The following is a 20,644-nucleotide window of genomic DNA, read 5'->3' on the forward strand; positions in this document are numbered from 1 at the left end:
GGGCACACTCCTTAACACAGGAAGAGTGTATTTTTCAGGCTGCTTTAACCAGCAGCCCAAGAACAGGTTTGCAGGGGAAGGAAAGGTGATGAAATGCTACAGAGAACCTTTTCACCCCAGAAATCCAAGTGGTTCCTTAAAGAAGAGTGTTGCTAGGCAACCCAAAGTAAGAGAAAAAGCAAAATTATTTATTTTTATACAGCCCATCCAGAAAATAAGTTAAAATCCTAACTCCATTGACTCGAGTCTCCAGCACAGTAGGAGGTTGCTTCCCAAGCTCTCACAGCTGGCACACCTGCCTCCCTGTCAGCGGGTGAACAGCAGCACCAGCTCACAATGAACAGTGTGAGGGAACAGGTCAAAAGGAATTGCCAACACGGGGGCAAACGGCTCTCCTGTCAGCTTCTTCCGTGGGTCAGGTGGGCAGCACAGCCTGTGGAAAGCAAAGAGCAACCTTCAGACCAGTAGCAGAACCTTCCCACCATTACTGGCAGCACAATAGCGCAGAAGATCCACCGAGGGGGTATTGTTTGTTTGGCTAATGTCCCTCAGAGTCTGCAGAGGCTGAGGTGTGGGAACACCAATACTGAATCCCAAACCAGCTCTGAAAACCTCAGGGACAAGCTGAACAGTCAGTGGCAAGTTTAAAGCTCCCTTTCTCACAAGCCATCCCAGCCGAAAGACACTTAATACCCTTAGGAAACAATTTTCAGATTTGCACTACCTTCATGGCCACCTGCAGACAGATTTATCACCTGCAAACAGGCCCACCCCAGATAAAGCCCCACGATTAACCCTAAGCAGGTGACTAATCCCCTCGGCTTCACTTTGTTGGCTAGGGGTCAACCTTCCTGCAGTGATCCCCGTGGATTCTGTATCCCACATCCAGACGTGCTCTTTTGTTGGGGAAGGTTGCATAATGCCATTATAACATGTTTGCATTGTTTTCTACTCCTCGCTGATGCAATAATGCCCTGCTGCATGTAAAACCCAAAGAATACCCCCCTACCTTAAACCAGCGAGTGCAGCTTGCAGGGAAACCCAAAGTAACACAGAGGTATAAACCCCTCCTGCATCTCACCTGCAGAACTCACCCAGCAAAATTTAATCACAACAAAAACCTTCCCAAGCCTTGTCTGGATATAATAGGATCTGTCACAAAGGTCAGTGGAGGGGAGGAGAGTGCTCACTCAAGGAAGTTCCTCATGGCTTCACCCTCTGGCTTGCAGGAGATGTAGAGCAGCCTGCGGATGGTCCTGCAATTCCGGATGGCCCGCACGACCCTGTAATCTGCAAAAACACACCCTGCTTTCCCAGTGACCCAGGAGGAATGACTGCACACAGAGCCTCACAGAACTGCCCTGAACTGTCAAAAATACAGGGGAAAAAAAGACACATATTTTGCCATGTTCTGTCTGAGACCCATGCTGCTGATAGCTTAGCACACAAAGCAGGGTAGAGCAGCGGGAGAAATCCCTCTGCTTCCCAGAGGGATGAAGGATGAGAGAAAAATTGTTACTAAATTAAGATGAAAATAAAAAAATAAATAGCATATTCTCTCACGTAGCCCAGCCCGAGATGGGTTCACCACAGCAACAAGCGGCCGGGCATCCTCCCACGACGCCAGGAGTTGTGGTAACACGGCCTCTGCCTTCCCACTGTGAAACTCACAGTTTGAAATCCCTGTGAAGCAAAAAGAACAGAGTCCCACCAAGTGTTAGGTATAACAAGAACCACCCTTTGCTGTGTTAGGGTCCCCCTGCTCACTTACTGCTTCCGATTTTTCAGCAGTTAGTTTGAAACTTTCTGCCACGGCGAGTTTGAACTCACCGTTGAACGCTGCATTCCACTTAGCATCCTCTATTGCCTTCTCCACCACCTCGACACCGATAACCTTGGACACCTGGTGAGCCAGAGAGAGACCAATTGTGCCTGGAAACACGGGACACAAAAATACTCTGTACATTCATGCTGAAGAAACAGGCCTTTACACAGCAGGGATCAGTTCTGGCACCAGCAAAGCACCAGCCCTGGGAGCTGGGCTCACACGGCCACTACCCACCTGTTCCACAGCAGATGTCGAGGAGGACAGTGTCCCCAGTAGTCTGACAGAGCTTCCCAACTGCCTGGTACAGAACTTCTGCTCCAGCCGTGTTCACTTGGAAAAAGGCATCTGGAGAGATGCGAAACTTCAGGCCGAGCAGTTCTTCAAAGATGTGAGGTTCCCCATGGAGCAGCTGGAAGGGAGACTGCTCGTGGGAGCAGCGTGTCATGGTGCTGGCAGACCACACAAAAACCAGCTCTTAGAAAGCAGCAGAGAGCTGGCTGCCATTCTCAGGGTGCTCAAGGGCAGGGGAGGATGGTTTTCTCCCCAGGCAACATCTATTTTGTGGGAGCCTCTCGACAAGATCAAGAATTTTGATTCTTTGTAAGGGATCTGTGACCTGCACAGCCTAGATTTCATTAAGAGGATCAAAATGACCTAGCAGAAGGCAGCAGTCCTCGAGTCTATTCCCCAGTTTTGCTTCTAATAAGATTTACTGTCTTGGAAAAGTCACTGTAGGCTTTTTCTTTAGTTTGCCAGGCTCATAACTCCCATGAGGTAGAGCCACAGTGTGTTCAAGTATTACAGGTTTGGAAAAAAAAAAAGATGGGGCCATTTTAAAGCCATATCTTTATGTGGGATCCAAACATCTGTCATTCTCTTGAACTGATAGAATTTGAATTTGATCAGAGAAGGGGGATAAAAAGGAGGTGGCTTTGTTTCCACTCATTCCCTGTGCCAAGACATATACCTCTCTTGGAAATAAAGTGAAGACAAGGCACAGACAGCTCCAGGTCCACACGTGAAGAACTCCTTGAGCAGTGCTTTCTGAGTAGCCAGTGCCTCCTGTTAAGAGCAAGAAAGGAAAACCTGCTGTTTGGGTAACCTGATCAGACGCCTTTTCCCAGGGATACACCCAGCAGGCTCAGGTGAGCCAGGTGTCTGATGTGCCTCTTGCCAGGGGCCCTGTCCTGCACATCCTCACCTGGCCCAGCTCCTGGGGGTGGAAGGTGATGATGGCCATGGTGTGGCCATGGCTGGTGGTACGAACCACGATCTCCCGCCAGTGTCCGCCTTCATGGAAGAGGATGCAGGAGTCCAGGGGGGAACGACAGATGAACTCTTCATAGCACTGAGGGGAGGGGAAATGGCACTTGTAGTACCACGAAGACAACTGCCCTGGTCTTAGCCCCCAAGACAGGCAGCCCTTCCACCAGCGTGATCTGGTTTCTCTGTTTTCAATAGACTGGGTGAAAGCTCTTGCCAGGCTCTTGAAAGACAAGACACTTTAACAATTTCAATTTGCAATTCTTATGTGTTTTAATAAATTGGCAGGAATTCGTTGTCATTTGATTAATTTCATTCTTTGGAACAATTTAGAGGCTGCAACATTAAGATGCGAGTTTTAAAAAAATACTTCTCCATCAACCAGAGTCAGGCATGAAATTTTTCAGACCATGAAAATGAACTTGAAAACACGGAGTAACTAGAATTACAATGTTCTCCCAAACAAGACTTATTGCAGTCCCTCTATTCCACAGTCTAGGGACAGACATGACTTATTTATTTACCTGGGCTACTTGTTTGTGTTTTGAGGGCATGTTCTTCATGTGGTTGGCTTTCACACAGACAATATTTCTTGCTGGAGAGAGATGGACAGGTATTTAATTGTTCTGTTTCAGGGCACAGTAAACCACTGTACCATCTAAACATGATAAACTTTGGAGAGGCCTTTCCCCTGAATTCTCCCATTGTACAAATTTTAAAAAAGAAGAAAACAGAAAAAATTGGTATGCAGGTGCCCCTTGCAAGGAGCACACTGCTCACATCTTCACTGCACAACACCAAACTGCCTCATGCACTCCAAATGCTCCAACACTGCTCTGCTGCCTATGGAAGTGCACATCCCTTCATGTTCTTCCTGCTCAGCACGGGCTCCTGGAGCACGCCAAAAACGTGGGAACAGCATAATAAAGAATAACAAAGCTAAATCCTGAAGGGGCTGATACCCCATCCATCGCCCTTCCTGCTGTATTTTGCAAGTTAGGAGCTGGTATTTCTGAAGAAGTTAATGAACTGAGGTGTTAAAACTGCTGCCCTGCTTTGGTGGTTGGCATCCCCCAGGATTCAGGCTTCTAACTTGAGAGGAGGCTTTCAAGCAGAGCCTTAACCCAGCCCAGCTCACACCAGCAGTTTTCTACTGAGTTTCTTGTCCTGCACTGACCTTTGCCAGTTCCTACATACAACCCCACAGTTTTGGGGTTCCCATCCGGTCCTCGGTTCACAGAGAAAGTAGATTTGTTTCGGTAGCCATTAATGATGGGCTGAGGGAGAAAAGAAGGAAAAATAAAGCCTTAGATTAAAAGCAATGGAGGAAAGCCAAAACCCTGCCTGGTTGTTCTGTTGGCAATATGGGAAGATACATGTGAGCGTGCAAAACACAGAAATGGAGCTTGTGCACGAGAACCCCAGTACTTCCCCTTGGGAGGAAGAAATGGCTCTCTGTGACAGAAAGGTGGCAGGTTTATCAGGGAAGCCTTGGATACAAAAAAAAGGGTTCCTAAGCACTAGGCTTATTTCACTCTCAGGCAGTCACAGGCTGCAAAGCAGACGCTAGCAAGGACTGCCACAGACACACTCCCTGCAAGCAAATAAGACTCTTCAGTTGATGAGTGAGAGGCTGTGACTGGCTTAGAGGGGAAAGCACTCCCACAGGATACTCACTGAAGGGACTACAGGCTGGAGAGGACAGCAGAGCCCACCAGGTTTCTGTGCATCTATGCCCAGCTCTTCAAGACGAGATGCCAGTGTCTGCAAAATCTTCCTCTGGCTTTCATACTTCACCTGCAGAGGAGTTCTAAGCCAGAAACACTCTCACAGGACCACATGATGGTGGGCAGCTCTTCATCACCCACCCCTGGGAAGTCCGACAGGAGGAAATACTGCAAGTGAAAATATAGCCCCAGAGGAACTCTGCCCTTTTCATCACCAAAACTGCTTGGGGCAACAGGAAGAGGGAAAAATCCCATGTCCATGGTCCCCAAGAGCTGGCTTTGGAGCGCTTGGTCCAACCTGAAGCCCCAGTGAACCAGTTGTCCCACAGAGGACAGGATCACTGTGCAAGTGCCCATCTTTTGTACCATGAGGAACCTCCCAGTTCTATCCTTCACCATAACAAGGATTAAAGCAGCAGTTAATGGAGACTGAAGAGTTTACAGCATTAAGATGATGAGGGCTATTGCTTAAGGGGATAGGAGAGGTAGTTGGGGCAACACAGCAAAGAAAAATATATGTAAGCACATCTTACCTGCAGCTGCTCTTGGTAGGGAAGTCTCCACAGTGGAGTCACTGCATTTGCTAACCTGGAAAGCACAACATCATGGCAGTGCCCAGAGATGCTCCCCCCTGATACCTATGGCATAACATCCCTGACAGCTACTTCATGGGCAGGGCTGTTCTGGTGACAGAGCTGGCTCTGAACACCCAAACTCCCAGTGAACCAGAGAGAAACGCACAGTTAGTGTGGAACAGGCAGGGAATTTCAAGCTGCCCAGCCTTGCTGACCCACACAGCAGTTGTTTGGAGAAAAACCTCAGAACTTGCCACTACTTGTGTTTGAGGCAGAACAAGTAAGAACAAAACACATAAAAGCTGATTTTAAAAAAAAGGCAGAGTAAGGGGTGAGGTGGACGTGGTTCAAACAATCATAACTATCCATCAACTACTGACTCACTGAGCCCATGGAGAACGTCACCCCACAGCTGGATAAGTTGCTGGTATTGGTTACTGGGATTTTTGGAGCTGCTTCCAAAAGCACCCAGTGCCAACTACTTTCAGACAGAGAACTGCAAATCAAACGGACTAGCACTTTTTGCTTGCCACTGTGATAACCCGTCTGCTCCTTCCCTCTTAAAACCTTTCCATTTCTCTTTTCCATTATTCCTATCCCCGGGCCAAACTCGCGGGGAAAAAACAGCTGAGCCCTGGCCCTTCTATTCGTACTGGGAAGAGCTGCACGAGGGTAAAACCCCAAACCCACCGCTCTCACTTGCCGCTTCGGAAGAGCGTTCGGTCATTTTGGGAAAGCCGTACCTCTCCTCCCAGGACGGATCTGGCAGGCTGCAGCCCTCCCTGGCCTTTTTCTTCCCTTTCCCCTTTGTCGCTGTCCCCAGGCTGCGGTCCGGGCCGAGCAGGGCGAGCGGCGGCGGGCGGAGGTGCCAGCGCGGGGGTCTCAACAGGCAGCACAGAGCCATGGTGGGGGGCGAGGGGCCTCACCCGTGTGCTGGTGGGACACGGGTGGGACAGTGCCCGTGGCACAGCAACCACGTGGCTGCGCTGAGCTCGCTCGAGACTGAAAGCGGAGTGCCCCCCGCCACCGAGCCTGCCCGGTGGGATGCTCGGGGCTGGGGAGGCAGGGGGAGGGATGTCTGGCAGAACGTGTCACCTCAGCTGGCGGGGTGGGTGCAGGTGGGTACGTGTGCTCGCACGTGTAGGGACGTCAGGACAGCGGGAACAGCCCCCTCCCAGGCCGTGCCTCCAGCAGATGGTCGCGGAAAAGCAGGAAGCAGGCAAGCACACGTGATCTCACAGGCCCGCTTAACCCTCTCGGGCACCAAATATTTTCAGCGCTGCTGGGGGTTTCCCGAGTCAGGCGTGGTTTATCTATTTAGGGACCCCAAGAGTTCTCTTATCCCTTTGACCTCACCTAAAATTCCTGCACCCACACAGCCTTCGGCCAGGAGGCTCACCTACCCACCTCGTACCATTTGGGTCAACCTTTCTTGTTTGAACCTGGCTGCCGCGGCCCCATCTGGGGGCTTCAGAGCCCGTCGCCATCCCGGTCCCCATCCCGATTCCGGTCCCAGTCCCCACCCCCGTCCCGCTCCCGATCCCGCGGCGGTGGAGGCGAGGCAGGAGAGCGGGTCCGCCCGGCCGCCAGGGGGCGCAATCGCCACTGAGCCCCTCTGCGCACCCGGGGCGGGGCCCGCCGGGCAGAACCACGCCCCCGATAGGCGTGACCCGTCTTAACCACGCCCATTAAGGGCGGGGACAAGAGGGTTCAGCGCTGTTTGCGGCGGCCGCGCCCCCTCCCCGCCTCCTCCAGGCCCCGCCCCTCCGTACGTGACAGCGGCGCGGGCGCTGATTGGGCGGCGGTGCGGGGTGGGGCGGTGCGTCAGTTCCGCGGCGGAGCGGGCGATGCTGGCGGCGGGCGGCGGCTCCGGCCCCGCCGGGCCGGGCGGCTCCGGGCCGGGGCTCGGCGGTGACGGCGACTTCCTGTCGCGGTACCGGCTGGTGTCGGCCAAGCTGCGGCGGCGGTTCCTGCGCAAGCCCAACGTGGCGGAGGCGGCGGAGCAGTTCGCGGCGCTGGCGCGGGAGCTGCGCGCCCAGGAGAGCCTGCCCTACGCCGCCTGGTGCCAGCTGGCCGTGGCGCGCTGCGCGCAGAGCCTGTTCCACGGCCCCGCCGAGGCGGCCGCGCTGGCCGAGGCCGCGCGGCTCTTCCTGCGTCAGGAGCGGGACCTGAGGCAGCGCCTGGGGCTGCGCGGCGGCTTCGGCGAGCACGTGTCGGCGGCGCAGAGCTGCGGGGCCTTCGCCGCCCGCCTGCACCTGGAGCGCGGGCAGCCCGCGCTGGCGGCCGGGCCGTGCCTGGAGCTGGCGGCCGCGCTCCGCGACACAGGCCAGCCCGCCCGCGCCGCCGCGCCTCTGCAGCGGGCGGCGGAGCTGCTGGGGGCCGCCCGGCTGCCGCTGCAGGCGCTGCGCTGCCTGGCCGAGCGCGCGTCCTGCCTTCTGCTCGCCCGCGACTACGCCGGGGCGCTGGCGGCGCTGACGCGGGCGCAGGCCCTGGCAGGGGCCGGGCTCGGCGGGGCGGGGGCCGGGGCGGCTCCTGGAGGTGCCTTCCTGGACGTGCTGGCGCGCTGCGAGGTGTCGCGGGTGCTGCTGTTGCTGCTGCTGCAGCCGCCGCCGGCCAAGCTGCTGCCCGAGCACGCCCGCACGCTGGAGCAGTACTGCTGGGAGGCGCCCGACGGCGGGGCGAGCACCACCGGCAGCGCGGGCGGCCCCGGGGCGGGCGGGCTGCCGCCGGCCGCCAGCTACCTGCCGGCAGAGCTGTTCCTGCTGCTGCAGTCGGCCGTGCTGGCGTGCCAGGAGAAGGACGTGGAAGCGCTGAAGGCACTGCAGGCAGAGCTGTGGCCGCTGCTGAGCGCCGAGCAGAACCACCTGCTGCACCTGGTGCTGCAGGAGATGCTGAGCCCCGCTGGGCAGGGGCTCTGAGTACCCGCAGGGACTGCTCGGACTGGTCGCTTCAACACAGACTGTCCCGCTATTTATTTTTAATACCGACTCTGTAACGCACTCAAGCCATGGTTGATGAGCAGATGTGTTCACCTTGTGTCATAGTAAACTGCTCACTGTATGTACTGGATGTTGTCCTGCTTGGAAAAAGTGTAATCCCGAAGCAGAAGGGCCGGTTCGGGGCAGAACAAGGCTGTGCATTAAAGGACTGGCTGCAGTTGGTGTGTGTTGGAGGATTTGGGCATCTGGGGATCAAATGTTGCTGGAGTTGTTTTTTTAAAGAAAACAAAAGAGCCTACAGAAAACAAACAAACAAAACCCCAACAAAAACACAAGAAAAAGGGATTTTAATTTTTTCCCCTCCTGAAAACAACAGACACTGCAGCCAACACGAGGCTGTGCATTTTGTGGTGGGTGAAGGGAGTTGGTCACTGACCTGCACGTCTGGGGACTATGGTGGTGGCCTGACCTCAGTCTCTGTGTAACAGCTGGTAACCCAAAGAACTGAGCCTGCACAATGGCAACTCCACTACAGCTGAGGGAATTTGGGAATTAAAGTAGTGGTGGAGGGGGGAAAGGATGAATGGACTGCTAGCTTAGTTCTTTTCTGCTGCTGTCCCTGCCTGCTCTTGGACACTTCTGCCTCTTGCTTGCTGCTTCTTTTGCAGTACTTAGGTGAAGAAGACTGGTCTTTAAGTGAGTAATGGTGCCTTGATACCTTACAAAAGGTAGTCCGTTTGTACACCTGAGAGAGAAGCCAGAGGCAAGAGGTAATTCTGTTAAACAGTGGTATTATACTTCTGATTTTAATATTTGGGTCTGGAAGCAGCAGCTTTTTCAAATGCTTTTCCAGCATTTGTTTTTCAGGTGTTTTTCACTTAAATAATAAGGAACTTGGTGTGTTCCTCTCTGAAACACAAACATCCCTTCTCAGAAGGGATTGCTACACGCCTCTTTTTGACAAGGCAAAACGGTAGGTGATAAAGGCTCAACTCAGAACCGGATGTTATTTTATAGCTGAGTTAGCCACAGATGTGCCACGCTGGGGAGACAAAGTAAAAATCTGTGTGGCAAAAAGTACATAGGATGAGCACAAGTCCTGTGAGTCCTATGAGGAGAGCCTGTGGGAGCTGGGGTTGTTCAGCCTGGAGGAGAGGAGGCTCAGGGGAGACCTCATCACTCTCTACAACTCCCTGACAGGAGGTTGTAGCCAGGTGGGGGTTGGTCTCTTCTCCCAGGCAACTGTCAGTAAGACAAGAGGGCACGGTCTTAAGCTCTGCCAGGGGAGGTTTAGGTTGAATATTAGGAAAAAATTTTTTACGGAGAGCCTGATCAGACACTGGAATGCGCTGCTCAGGGAGGTGGTGGACTCACCGTCCCTGGAGGTTTTAAGATGAGACTGGATGTGACACTTAGTGCCATCATCTGGTAGGGCGGTGTTGGATCAAGGGTTGGACTTGACGATCTCGGACGTCTTTTCCAACACGGTTGATTCTGTGATTCTATGACCCTCTCCTTTTTAAATTCAGACAGACGAAACCGTTACTAGAATTGTATCTAGTTGAGTAGCAGCGGTGAACGGCAGCAGCAGGGGGGCCGGGCGGGGATGCTCTGGGAAGGGATGCGCGGGGCGGGGATGCGCCGGGAGGGGATGCTCCGCCCCGCCGGGGCGGTGGAAGGGGCGCGGCGAGCGGCGGGCGGGGCCGGTGACGCGGGGCCGGTGACGCGAGGCCGTCGCGGGGCCCGTCGGGACGGGGCGGCCGTTCCGGTGCGTGCGGCGGGGACACCACGCGGCCATGGCGGACGGGGACGGTGCGCAGCGGTGGGGACCGGCGGGGGCGCGGGGACCCCCGGCGGGGAGGGGGACGCGGGGGGCTCCGGGCGGACACGGGGGGGAAGGGTCTGCGGGCGATTTTGCCCCCTCCCCGCGCCGCTCCCCCTTTCCCCTCCCGGGCCTGCCCCGCTCCCCGCGCTCACTCCCGGCGTGTCGCTCCCGCAGGTTCCAGCGTGAAGAAGAAGAGGAAGAAGGAGAAGCGGGCGCTCGCCGACGAGGATGTTGCGGTGAGCGGCGGGGGCGGGGGTCTGCCCGGGCCGGGTTTGGGGTGCCGGGGGGGGCTCCCCCAGACCCATCCGTGGGGACGCGGTGGGATGGTTGATGGGGAGGGTGGGTAGGGCTGGGATGGGTTTCTCCCGCGCTATTCCCGGAGGGAGCACGGCCGCCCCACGTGGATGCGGCAGCGGAGCCTCCCGGGCCACGTGGAGCGGGCGCGTGGAGACGGCGGGAGCGCGGCCCGCCGGCTTTTCCCGCTCTGATCCCGGTGAATTCCGCCCCCCCACAGGACATCCAGCACACGGAGGACTTTCTCATCAAGCCCGAGTCCCGGGTGCCCCAGCTGGACACGTCGCAGTGGCCCTTGCTGCTAAAGGTACGGCGGGTTCTGCTCGGCCTCGTGGTCTATCCCTTCTCCCGCTCCTTTTGTCCTCTGCCCGTGGAGGTGCACTGCTGCTTTGTGTAACCCCACTGCATGCAGAAATCGTGTTATTAGGTCTGACCAGCAGTATCATTTCCATGCCTGTTTTATAAGTGTACCGTGCCAGATTTCTTGAGCTTTTTATTTGGGTCTGGCCATAGCTTGTGATGTGTATGGATTCCCAAGTTGCTTGTGCTGAGTTTCTGGGGCGTACTGGATTTATCTTCTGCTGTAAAGAAGATGTGTATTCTGCTACTTTCCCATCTATTTCAGCGCAAGATTTGTTTATTTCTTTTTCTGTGAAACATTGTGGTTTCATTCTTGGGTCTGTTTGATTTTGGAAGTGGCTCTGACATTTACAAATCAGATCTTGTGTACCTGGGGGAGATGCATTGTAGGAAAGCAATGCTGAAACCAAGGTGAGCTCAAGAAGATTTGTAACTTCTGCTTCTGCTTGGATTTTGTAGAACTTTGACAAGTTAAATGTGAGGACAGCACATTACACACCTCTTCCTTCCGGTGCTAATCCTCTGAAGAGAGAGATTTCTGATTATGTTAGGTGAGTGCAATAAGGGCCAGAGTGGTTTATTTTTCTTTCACAGTTAATACTTTCAAAACATTTTCTGTCTGGGTTTCCCTTGTGTCTTTCTGCTTGACTCAGGGCCTTGCCAGTAATCAGTGAACATCTAATGTAAAGTTTGCTTTTTTTCTGGGGCTGTGGCTGGTCTGTGGATAAACATGCAAACGCCTGAGGAACTCTCTGGGGTCTTTGGAAAAGTCCTTTGGCCTGCTAGGCTTTGAGACTGCTTGGAGTTTGGTTTCCTTTAAGTACAGAGCAGTCAGGGGAGAAGAGAACTCCTTGACCGTGGAATATATCACCTGTTGTGCACGGAGCAGCTCAGTGTGTGCACTCTTGCTGTGTTTGCCCCGATGCTTAGCCCCTGCTCTCTGCCATCTTGCACTACAGGTCTGGCTTTATTAACCTCGACAAACCTTCCAATCCATCCTCTCATGAGGTGGTTGCGTGGATCCGGCGCATCCTCCGAGTGGAGAAGACCGGACACAGTGGCACTCTGGATCCTAAGGTGACTGGGTGCCTCATTGTGTGCATTGAGAGGGCAACACGCCTGGTCAAATCTCAGCAGAGCGCAGGTATGTTTGTTGCCCAGGCCATTTACAGTGACTGGGGACGTGTGAAGTGCTTTTGGAGACAAAGTGGAGATTTCCAGTACTGAAAGGGCCGATCTTGGCCTTCAGTGCCTTGAACTTCAAGGGTTGCATGTCACTCTGAGGCACTGAGGACACATCCATGCTGTCACAAGTGATTTTTGGTTGCTTCTCTGGGGCTTGTACTGTTTTAAGTCAGTGAAAACACTTCTGACAAGGTTTTATGTGCTAATTGAACTTACAGCCTCAACCTCTTTCCAGTCCAGTGAAATAAAAATTGGTGAAGAAATAAATATAGCTTAGGTTTCTTTCCCTGGAAGAATAACCAGCTCCAGAATAAACTGTGCATGCTTCCTAGGAGAGGTGGTTGTTAAGTTTTCAGGGCCCTGGGGACACGTGGCTTTGAGGGAGTGTGGACCTGGAGGTCAACATTAAATGCAAGTGGCCGCTCCTGACTGCTCTTGTCATTCTTTCAGGCAAAGAGTATGTGGGAATTGTTCGGCTGCACAATGCAATTGAGAGTGAGGCTCAGCTGGCCAGGGTAAGTCTCCCGTGCTCTCAGCCATGCTGACACCTGGCATGCAAAGTGTTGGGCACTGGTGGGAGATGAGGGGGCAGGAGTGGAACTCAGGTGTGCTGTGTGTGTGAGGTGATGACGCAGTTTATCCATTCTCTGAGTGCAGTGGTGCTGCCCTCCTGCAGCACCCCGGTTCCTGTTCTAGGGTCTGGGTGGTGTGCAGCCTCCAGACATGCTGCAGTCTCCCAGTGTCCTGCTGGGGGCTGCTGTGCTGTGTGGCTGGCTGCCTGCAGGAGGGGAGCAGTGCTGGCAGGGCTGGAGCCCCTCCTTGGGGGGCTCCATCCTCACTGGGACGAGGGATGGTGTCTGATCACACGCTGCCACCTGATGGGAAAAGCCTGGCTGTGCTCACTGGCAGCTGGGGTGACATCTTGAGCACATCACAGGTTTGGATTGGCTTTATTAAATATGACATCACCAAATTATGATGAACCTTGTGTTTTCTTACTCATGGGAATGGTCATGGTTGCTGGAGACTCCAAGGTGCTCCTACCTTTGGGCACAGGTGTGAGCTATTGCTTCTCCTTCCTCCCTCAGGCGATAGAAACTCTGACGGGCGCGTTGTTTCAGCGACCACCCCTCATTGCTGCTGTCAAACGACAACTGAGAGTCAGAACCATCTATGAGAGCAAGCTGGTGGAGTATGATCCTGAGAGAAGATTAGGTAAAACAGGGCTCTCCTGCCTTCTTCCTCTTAAGCAGGCAGCTAATAAAATTTTCTGTGAAATGGGCTGCTTTACATTCTTGGCAGATGTCTTAAGACCTAAATTCTCCCCACTGTCAAGCAGTAAGTGCTTCATGCATTATTTTTGTGTGCTGAGAAGCAAATCCCATCTGTTGCTTGTACTGCTACATCCTTCGTGGAAGAGCCAAATGATGTCAATTAGATGGCACTAGCTCTCAGGGCAAAGATGACCTTCATCTATCACCCCATTCTGATGGCTCTGTGAAGGATTGGAAATACAGCTTCTCTTAAAGGATGTGGTTCATTTCTAGACGTCAATTTTAAATATTCCTCTGTCATCCATTCCAGGTATCTTCTGGGTGAGCTGTGAAGCAGGCACGTACATCCGGACCCTGTGTGTCCACCTGGGGTTGCTGCTGGGTGTGGGGGGCCAGATGCAAGAGCTCCGCAGGGTCCGCTCGGGCATCCTGGGAGAGAAGGTAGAGTGGCAGCTCCCACTGTAACCAGCCCCCTTGAAATGGTCTGAATTGCGAAGAATTTCTTGGAGCTGTGTGAGTTTTACAGTGTTAGGAGAAGGTTTAGGCATGTGGCTGCCAGGAGGAGTTTTGTGAATAGCCCCCAAAAAGTGGGAGCTCTTTCCGTAGGTGGGTCTGTAACCAAAGTGTTGAGTTCAGTTCAGGATGTTGCTCCTGTTCTGGTAATTAAACTTTGGGACAGTGAGTGACTGGGAAGTGCACTGTGGTGACTGAAGGTTTGTTTTATGTCACCTGTGTTTCTCAGCCTACAAACCACAAGTTCAGGAGTGTGAGCTGTCAGCTTGGCATTGGCACAGCCCAGGGAATGTGTTCCATTGGAATGAGCCTGGGAGATAAAGCCTCATGTGATTTTGAATGCTTGTACAGTCTTTTCAGTCAGATCATAGATGGATCCTCCAGAATTAATTTCTCTCTTTGCAAAGCTGCAGTATCAAAATGCAAGTGCTTCCCCACCCATCTGTGCTCTTAGCACAGCTGTAATCACTGGCAGTCATTTCTGAATTCCAGTTGTTGGGTGCTTGCAACTGCTTCAGGATTTATTCCATGTCACAGTTGGAAGAGCTGGTTAATTTAGACTGTCTAGAAGTCCCAGGAAGTTACGTTAGGTCGTATTTTAAAGTTTCCTGTGGACAGACCTTGTACACTAGATCCAAGTGCTGTCTGATATTAGGAAGGTTGAAGTCTGGTAGCCCAAATCAGACTGCCCTCAAGCTCCAGATGGAAAGTATTCTTGCTTCTTTTAGAATGCATTTTAATGATTGAGTTGGGCATCTGTTGTTCACTCCCTTCAGCACGTTTGCTGTTGGACTTTGGCTGCTTTTTTGTGTGTGTGTTGGTGTTTCAAGTTGGTGGCTGGTGGGAGAGTTTAGAGGGGTTGTATCTTTGCAGGACAACATGGTGACAATGCACGACGTGCTGGATGCACAGTGGCAGTACGACAACAACAAGGATGACAGCTACCTGAGGAGAGTCATCCTGCCCCTGGAGAAGCTGCTGACTTCACACAAGAGGCTTGTCATGAAAGACAGTGCGGTGAGTTCCTGAGGCAGGGCCAGCTGACAGTGACAGCGTCCTCTCGACTTGTACGGCAGATTTAATACAAGGAACCAGGAACCGTGTGATGTCCAATGCTGTCCTGATTGTGACTTGTGTAGAACCCAGTGAGAGCCACTGCCAGATCAGCAGTGGGATGCAAGAGCCAAGAATTAAGTGACAGAATCTGCTCTCCTCACTTGAGGAGGACGCTGATGGTTATGAGAGATCTGCCTCACCCACTGTGATAGATGCTTTGCTGGCTTCTTCCAAAGCCCCCAAGTTTTATGAAGTGGACAAAAATAAATAGCTAGGGGTATTGTTGCTGGGATGGTAATGGCAATGGGAAGCTAAAAATTAGAGGCACTCGTTCCCTTGTTTTTACTCTTCTAAGAGCTACAAGCCCTCCTGTTCTCTACATTTTCAGGTTAATGCCATTTGCTATGGAGCCAAGATCATGCTGCCTGGTGTTCTGAGGTATGAAGATGGTATTGAGCTTAATCAGGAGATTGTTGTCATCACCACAAAAGGAGAAGCTATCTGCCTAGGTATGAAACTCCTCATTCTTGTGCCCAGCTAACTGCAGAAACACCAGGCTGTGTGACAGTGAATGCGCCACAAATGAGTCCCTGTGCAGAGAAGGTTTAATTAGTGCTTCCTAATGGGGACTGTGGGCCCAAGGCACTTGGTGTTAAGACACAGTCAGTCCTGGGCAGGGTGTGAAGGGTTCATGAGCTGTGTGTGGTGCTCAGGTGTGCTGTGTGTGTGAGGTGATGACACAGTTTATCCATTCTCTGAGTGCAGTGGTGCTGCCCTCCTGCAGCACCCCAGTTCCTGTTCTAGGGTCTGGGTGGTGTGCAGCCTCCAGACATGCTGCAGTCTCCCAGTGTCCTGCTGGGGGCTGCTGTGCTGTGTGGCTGGCTGCCTGCAGGAGGGGAGCAGTGCTGGCAGGGCTGGAGCCCCTCCTTGGGGGGCTCCATCCTCACTGGGACGAGGGATGGTGTCTGATCACATGCTGCCACCTGGCACATCACACCTCCTGAGCAGATCAGTGCAAAGGGACTCAAGCAACTGCCACCTTTTGTGCAGTGACTTCAAAGGGTGCTCTTTAAAGGGCCTTCAGAGAAGCTGTGTAGGTGACAGGTGCTGACACGCAGCGATGGTGCTCAATGCTGCATGGCCCCATGCTCTGTCCAGACCCATGGGATTGAGGAGCCTTGGGAGCTCTAACACAGCCAGACCGTTCAACCCTTCTCTTTGTACTACCTGCACTCTGGTCATCTTGGGGTCCTGGGGAGAAAAACATAAATTATTGGTAGGATTAGTCTCCTCTAGCTTGGTTCTGCAAGACTGTGGGAGCTGACAAAGGAGCAGCTCTGTTCCTTCCTGTGGTGGTGTGGTTCCTTGAGATGCCTGGGAGTGGTTAATCCATGGCTGGCAAACTTGCTGCCTTTGAGCAGGGCAGCTCGTGGAAGTGTTAGTCCAGAACCTGCTTCCAGCAAGTCTTTGGGGTGAGACAGCCCTGGTGGGGGGTGTTGGTCCTCTTTGTGCTGACAGTTCTGCTATTAAAGAGTTAATGGCCACCCTGCCTGCTTCTGCAGCCATTGCCTTGATGACCACAGCAGTCATTTCTACCTGTGACCATGGCATCGTGGCAAAGATCAAGAGAGTGATCATGGAGAGAGACACATATCCCCGAAAATGGGGTCTGGGCCCCAAGGTGAGTGGTGTGGGGATGCAGTCTGTCCCGGTGCATTGGTGGGAGCCCAGCTGGTGGGATGTGGGACTCTGGGGTCCCCGTTGGGCAGAGCTGTGCCTGTGTCTTCTTCAGGGACTTCTTGTAATTCTACTGCAGCCTTCTGGAGCCATGGGGGTGGCACTTCCCGGTGCCAGGGCCATGCCAGCCCAGTGCTGATGGGAGCAAGGCCTTTCCTCCCAACAGAGCTTGGGCAGTTCTGCTCAAGGCCCAGCTGGGGCCACTGCAGGTGTTAAGGAACAGGCTCCTCGGGTCTGTACAGCACCAGCCCTCCTCTGGTAAAGAGCCAAATGATGTGAAGTGGATGGCATTAGCACTCTGTGCAAAGATGACCCTCATCTATCACCCCATGCTGATGGCTCTGGAGGGGCTGGGCAAGGAGCTGCTTTTCCTTCTGGTGCAGCTGCAACACTGTTTAAATGCAAACTGTCTTGTGAGACACTGAATTGTGCCTGAAGGACAGGAAGAGTGGGAACATCCATTGGCTCCTTATTTACTGATGAAGATGCCTCTGGTCTGAGATTTAGGCTGCTGTGCAGGGCATGTTTTGTGTGATTTACTAGAAGGTCCTTGGAAAAGCATTAAGCACACTGTAGTTGTTGGCTTGGCTTGTTCCTGCATTACCTCTTCTTAGGCTGAGTGGCTGAAGCCCCAGGGAGGATCTTTCTTACCTGGAGCTGCAGTTTGACTTGTTGCACTTTGCTCTCAGGCCAGTCAGAAGAAGATGATGATACAGAAGGGTCTGCTGGACAAGCACGGAAAGCCCAACGAGAGCACACCAGATTCTTGGAAGAAGGAGTATGTGGATTACAGGTGGGTACAGGGTGTGTGGCTCCCTCGTGGTGTTCAGAGGGGAGCCCTGTGCAGCAAGGGCAGGGTTGGGTGCTGCTGTTTGATCGTGGAACACGTTGGGCTTGGCCCAGGGCTGTTGGCTGTCCCAACCTGTGCAGTGCAGTTGCATTTCTTGCACATGTTGGGCAGTGTTGGAAGGAAAGTGCCTGAGCAGACAGTTATCCCTTTTTAGCCTGTGCTTGTGGTTCTAGAGGGAGTCAGTCTGCTAAATTAAATGGGGGAGGCCTCGCTGTTGCCCAGCCCAGCTGGCCCTGGTGCAGGCTGCAGGTCTTCCCCACACCAACTTCCCCCCCCAGCTCCTGGGGTGGGTTGTGGAGCCCTTGTGAGGGGAACAGGAGTTTGTACATGTGCAGAGCAGTGTGAGGCAGCAACTGTCCTGCTCAACCTGGGCATCTTTCCTTTCAGGGATACATCCAAGAAAGAAGCAGCTGCCGATCACCGACCTGTGTCAGAGCTGGAGAGGGCTTCAAAAGTGAGTATCGTTAGTGCTCTCTGGCCGTAGGATTTTTGGGCCCTGATGAATGGATGTGCACCACTTCCTTTAGGCAGCTTGTATTGGGTGATGGATTGTGTGCTGCTTGTTTCACAGGGTGTTCCATGCTGTGGAAGCCTAGAGCCTCCACGTGTGCAGTGGCCCACAAGCTGGGTGTAAGGTGACCTGCTGAAGGCCTTACCCTCCCTGGGTGTTTGTCTCTGGGATTCTGTGCTTTGAGTGCAGAGAACCTTCTTGGAGACTACAGACAGTTGCAGAAAGGTCCATGCAAGAGTTGCATCTAAAATTACCTAAGTCAGGGCTTTTGCATGCCTCTGAAAAGGTGAAGCAGTGTTTTACATGAATATTTGGGATACAGGAAACATTGAGAAGTACAGGGTGCAATACTGGCAGAAGCAAATCCTGGACAGCATATGCTGGAGGGGCCTCTGGCAATCTGCAGGTCACCCTGCCTGCCTAAAGCATTCTTAACTGAAGTTGGGTTGAATCAGGCAAAATACTGCAGTGGGCTTGCAAACAGTTTTCTCCTCCCCTGAGCTCCCTTGGAAAGTGTTGGTGTGTCTGACAACGTGTCCCCCAACAGAGGAAGCGAGAGTCAGAGAGTGAAAGTGATGAAGCTGTGACCCCCCCATCCCCTGCCACCCCTCCACCAGAGGAGCTGAGCAAAAAGGAAAAGAAAAAGAAGAAGAAGGAGAAGAAGGCCAAAGAGGCAGCTGAGAGCGGGGGAGAGCAAATAGAATTGGTATGTGATGGGTGCTGCCATGGTGTGGTCCAAACGTGGGGGAGGTTGCTGTGTGTCCCAAATACCTCCAAGATAAACACATCAGCATCCTGCTGTGCATGTCCATAAAGTGCCAGGCTCCCAGAGCAGAGAAAGATGTTTTACAGAGGTGCATTTGTAGACTGAACTGGCTGTTGGGAGATAGGGCAGGTGAGGCTTGTGAGGGTGGATGTGCAGTGGGGCAGGGATGGGGTGAGCAGCCCTGGGACAGTTGATGGGTTCCTGCCAGGCCACCTCTGTGCTCTGGTGCCCTGTCGTGGGCCCTGGGGGGAGGATGGTGCTGGCATTCAGTCTGTGCTTGAGTGCTTTTATGGTGGTGAGGGAGCATTGTGGCAATGGGGAGCCTGCAGTGCTTCTGGAGTGGGGCTGTTCCTCCTGAAATGAGCAGTGAGGGATTCCTTTTTGGTTTCTTCCTGACCTTTCCAACCTCTCCACAGACCAGTGAGACCAGCACCAAGAAGAAGAAGAAAAAGAAACAAAAGGAGGTCGAAGAGAGCTCAGAGTAAGCGACTGGATCTGTCCAAAGCAGGCAACCTCATCATTAAGGAAGGAGGAATCTGAGGCCTTGGGAAGAGGAGGACTGGCTATGTTGGCAGAGGGGCCAGCAAGCTCCAGGTTCTTTTCTGCTGTGTATGAGTGAGCGGGTGTGTTTGCCCAGGATGTGCCCTGCTCAGGTGCCCCTCTTCATCCTGTTTTAAGGGTTGCCAGAGGAGCGGGGTGCCTGACTGTCCCTGCACTGGGTTGATCTCTGGAAGCTGAGCACCGTGATGCCAACAGAAGTGATATCTTCAGGGAAGCTGTAGCTTCTGGCTTTTACTTGGTGTCTGTTTTCACCTAGAGGGTGGAATAATCTTTCTCTCCCTTCTACTACTGCCTCTTCCTTTTCTTCCAAGGCTGAAGCTGTTACCTGACAGTTAAAAGAATGTATTGGTGCCTGGAGGACTGTCTTTGTCACAGCCCATCTGAATGGGTTTGGATGGGGACAGTCAGATCAGTTATTGAAAGGGCTCTGGTTTGTTTTTAACTTGGCCACATGCTTGGCTTGACCTACATGAAATGAAATAGTCCCCCCAGATATTCTTCAATACTTTTTTTCTTTTTTTACCTTTTTCACAAAAGGTAAACGTTAAAACATTTGCTTCCTCCTTTTTGCTGTATTGCCCAGGGATATGCTTGTTGGTTGTCAGCTTATCCTCAAACCCAGTGCCCTTGCCAGGGTGTTCCTCTTGCTGGCTCTTTGCTCCTCTCTACCCACTTGTTGGATTGGAACTGCAGGGCTCTGGGTTGCCTTCCCTGGTTTTGATGCCCAGTGTGCTCTGAAGGCTAAAAGTGGGGATGTTGCTGAGGGACAGAGGGTGATCAGGGGGTGACTGGCCTGTGTACTTTTCTAAAGGGCTGCAGGGACTGGAGTCCTTGTCAGGAAAAGCTTGGTCAGAGGCAGCTCTGCAAGGGGTGTTGGGTGCTGGGCTTAAGCAGTTTCAGAAAGACTTTTCCTAATTTCCTTATCTGGAATGGCTTACTGGGGGTCAAAGATCTCTCTGTCACAGGGGTAATGTTGTGCCAGGATTTTAGCTCCTCTTAAATGGGGAAGGATCCAGGCTGCTTTGTTCTGAGATTCATCCCCACAGAGATTCTGCGACTTTTAACCTCATTCATTGCTTTTATCTTAACTGTCTATCCTCCCCTCCATAGCTGGAGATGAATGCAGGCAGTGGGGACAGCAGCTGGTGGCTGTCAGAACCTGAGCAGAAAAAAAAATAAAAAAGGTCCATTTTTATTTCCTCTTTTTTACATAAAAAATAAAAGTCCTGTTTTTAACTGGGTGATTTTGTCGCTCATCTGGCTCCTCTTAAGTGGTCTGTTCATGGGGAGGGGAGGCAGAGAAATGGTCATGATGGTGTGGACCATCTCTACAGGGGTCTTGTCATTGCTCAGGACTTTGGAGGTGCCATGGGGCCACCC

At 52.9% G+C, this 20,644-nt stretch overlaps 3 protein-coding genes and 5 non-coding genes across 10 annotated transcripts; 7 read left to right on the forward strand and 1 right to left on the reverse strand.

The window, feature by feature from the left end:
- Window positions 1–167: 167 nt before the first annotated feature.
- On the reverse strand, window positions 168–9,804 carry TRMT2B (tRNA methyltransferase 2 homolog B). 2 transcript variants are annotated; one of them, XM_027690500.1, is made up of 13 exons: window positions 9,795–9,804; window positions 6,137–6,792; window positions 5,352–5,406; window positions 4,769–4,888; window positions 4,269–4,368; window positions 3,616–3,686; window positions 3,030–3,176; window positions 2,796–2,890; window positions 2,063–2,277; window positions 1,831–1,932; window positions 1,564–1,683; window positions 1,191–1,290; window positions 168–433 (listed from the first exon to the last, which is right to left on the reverse strand). In XM_027690500.1, the coding sequence occupies exons 2-13, from the start codon at window positions 6,295–6,297 to the stop codon at window positions 307–309; spliced, it is 1,413 nt and encodes a 470-aa protein (XP_027546301.1). In that variant the 5' UTR covers window positions 6,298–6,792; window positions 9,795–9,804; the 3' UTR covers window positions 168–306. The 2 variants fall into 2 exon arrangements, with proteins under 2 accessions (XP_027546301.1, XP_027546299.1); XM_027690498.1 differs by lacking the exon at window positions 9,795–9,804 and having other exon boundaries at window positions 6,137–6,888.
- LOC113971013 (factor VIII intron 22 protein-like) lies at window positions 7,241–8,549 on the forward strand. Its single transcript, XM_027690501.1, has one exon. It carries the CDS (start codon window positions 7,241–7,243, stop codon window positions 8,309–8,311), a length of 1,071 nt encoding a protein of 356 aa, XP_027546302.1. The 3' UTR covers window positions 8,312–8,549.
- Window positions 9,805–10,065: 261 nt separating the features above from the next.
- DKC1 (dyskerin pseudouridine synthase 1) lies at window positions 10,066–20,431 on the forward strand. 2 transcript variants are annotated; one of them, XM_027690468.1, is made up of 15 exons: window positions 10,066–10,144; window positions 10,332–10,393; window positions 10,672–10,758; window positions 11,271–11,362; window positions 11,771–11,955; window positions 12,447–12,511; window positions 13,085–13,211; window positions 13,581–13,711; window positions 14,657–14,800; window positions 15,228–15,348; window positions 16,402–16,520; window positions 17,266–17,369; window positions 17,814–17,880; window positions 18,485–18,643; window positions 19,120–20,431. In XM_027690468.1, the coding sequence occupies exons 1-15, from the start codon at window positions 10,129–10,131 to the stop codon at window positions 19,186–19,188; spliced, it is 1,548 nt and encodes a 515-aa protein (XP_027546269.1). In that variant the 5' UTR covers window positions 10,066–10,128; the 3' UTR covers window positions 19,189–20,431. The 2 variants fall into 2 exon arrangements, with proteins under 2 accessions (XP_027546269.1, XP_027546270.1); XM_027690469.1 differs by lacking the exon at window positions 19,120–20,431 and adding an exon at window positions 17,998–18,061 and having other exon boundaries at window positions 10,067–10,144; window positions 18,485–18,548.
- Window positions 12,615–12,861, forward strand: LOC113971129. Its single transcript, XR_003535449.1, has one exon. It is a non-coding gene; the product is annotated as a small nucleolar RNA SNORD17 (small nucleolar RNA).
- On the forward strand, window positions 13,416–13,491 carry LOC113971126. Its single transcript, XR_003535446.1, has one exon. It is a non-coding gene; the product is annotated as a small nucleolar RNA SNORD83 (small nucleolar RNA).
- LOC113971127 lies at window positions 13,887–14,021 on the forward strand. The gene has a single exon (XR_003535447.1). It is a non-coding gene; the product is annotated as a small nucleolar RNA SNORA36 family (small nucleolar RNA).
- LOC113971128 lies at window positions 15,566–15,812 on the forward strand. The gene has a single exon (XR_003535448.1). It is a non-coding gene; the product is annotated as a small nucleolar RNA SNORD17 (small nucleolar RNA).
- Window positions 16,842–16,917, forward strand: LOC113971125. The gene has a single exon (XR_003535445.1). It is a non-coding gene; the product is annotated as a small nucleolar RNA SNORD83 (small nucleolar RNA).
- Window positions 20,432–20,644: the final 213 nt, after the last annotated feature.

This window comes from Neopelma chrysocephalum, unplaced genomic scaffold, assembly GCF_003984885.1.
Source record: "Neopelma chrysocephalum unplaced genomic scaffold, ASM398488v2 Primary Assembly neopelma1_81, whole genome shotgun sequence".
NCBI lineage: Eukaryota > Metazoa > Chordata > Aves > Passeriformes > Pipridae > Neopelma > Neopelma chrysocephalum.

Bases quoted from the DNA above. Each gene is read 5' to 3' on its own strand.
- LOC113971013 (XM_027690501.1), top strand. From the start codon at position 7,241: ATGCTGGCGGCGGGCGGCGGCTCCGGCCCCGCCGGGCCGGGCGGCTCC.
- TRMT2B (XM_027690500.1), bottom strand. From the start codon at position 6,297: ATGGCTCTGTGCTGCCTGTTGAGACCCCCGCGCTGGCACCTCCGCCCG. The intron at 2,891-3,029 runs GTGAGGATGTGC...TGCTCTTAACAG, and splicing joins ACCCCCAGGAGCTGGGCCAG to GAGGCACTGGCTACTCAGAA. The intron at 2,278-2,795 runs GTATATGTCTTG...GTGGTCTGCCAG, and splicing joins TCACTTTATTTCCAAGAGAG to CACCATGACACGCTGCTCCC.
- DKC1 (XM_027690468.1), top strand. The intron at 12,512-13,084 runs GTAAGTCTCCCG...TTCCTCCCTCAG, and splicing joins GTGAGGCTCAGCTGGCCAGG to GCGATAGAAACTCTGACGGG. The intron at 13,212-13,580 runs GTAAAACAGGGC...CATCCATTCCAG, and splicing joins TGATCCTGAGAGAAGATTAG to GTATCTTCTGGGTGAGCTGT.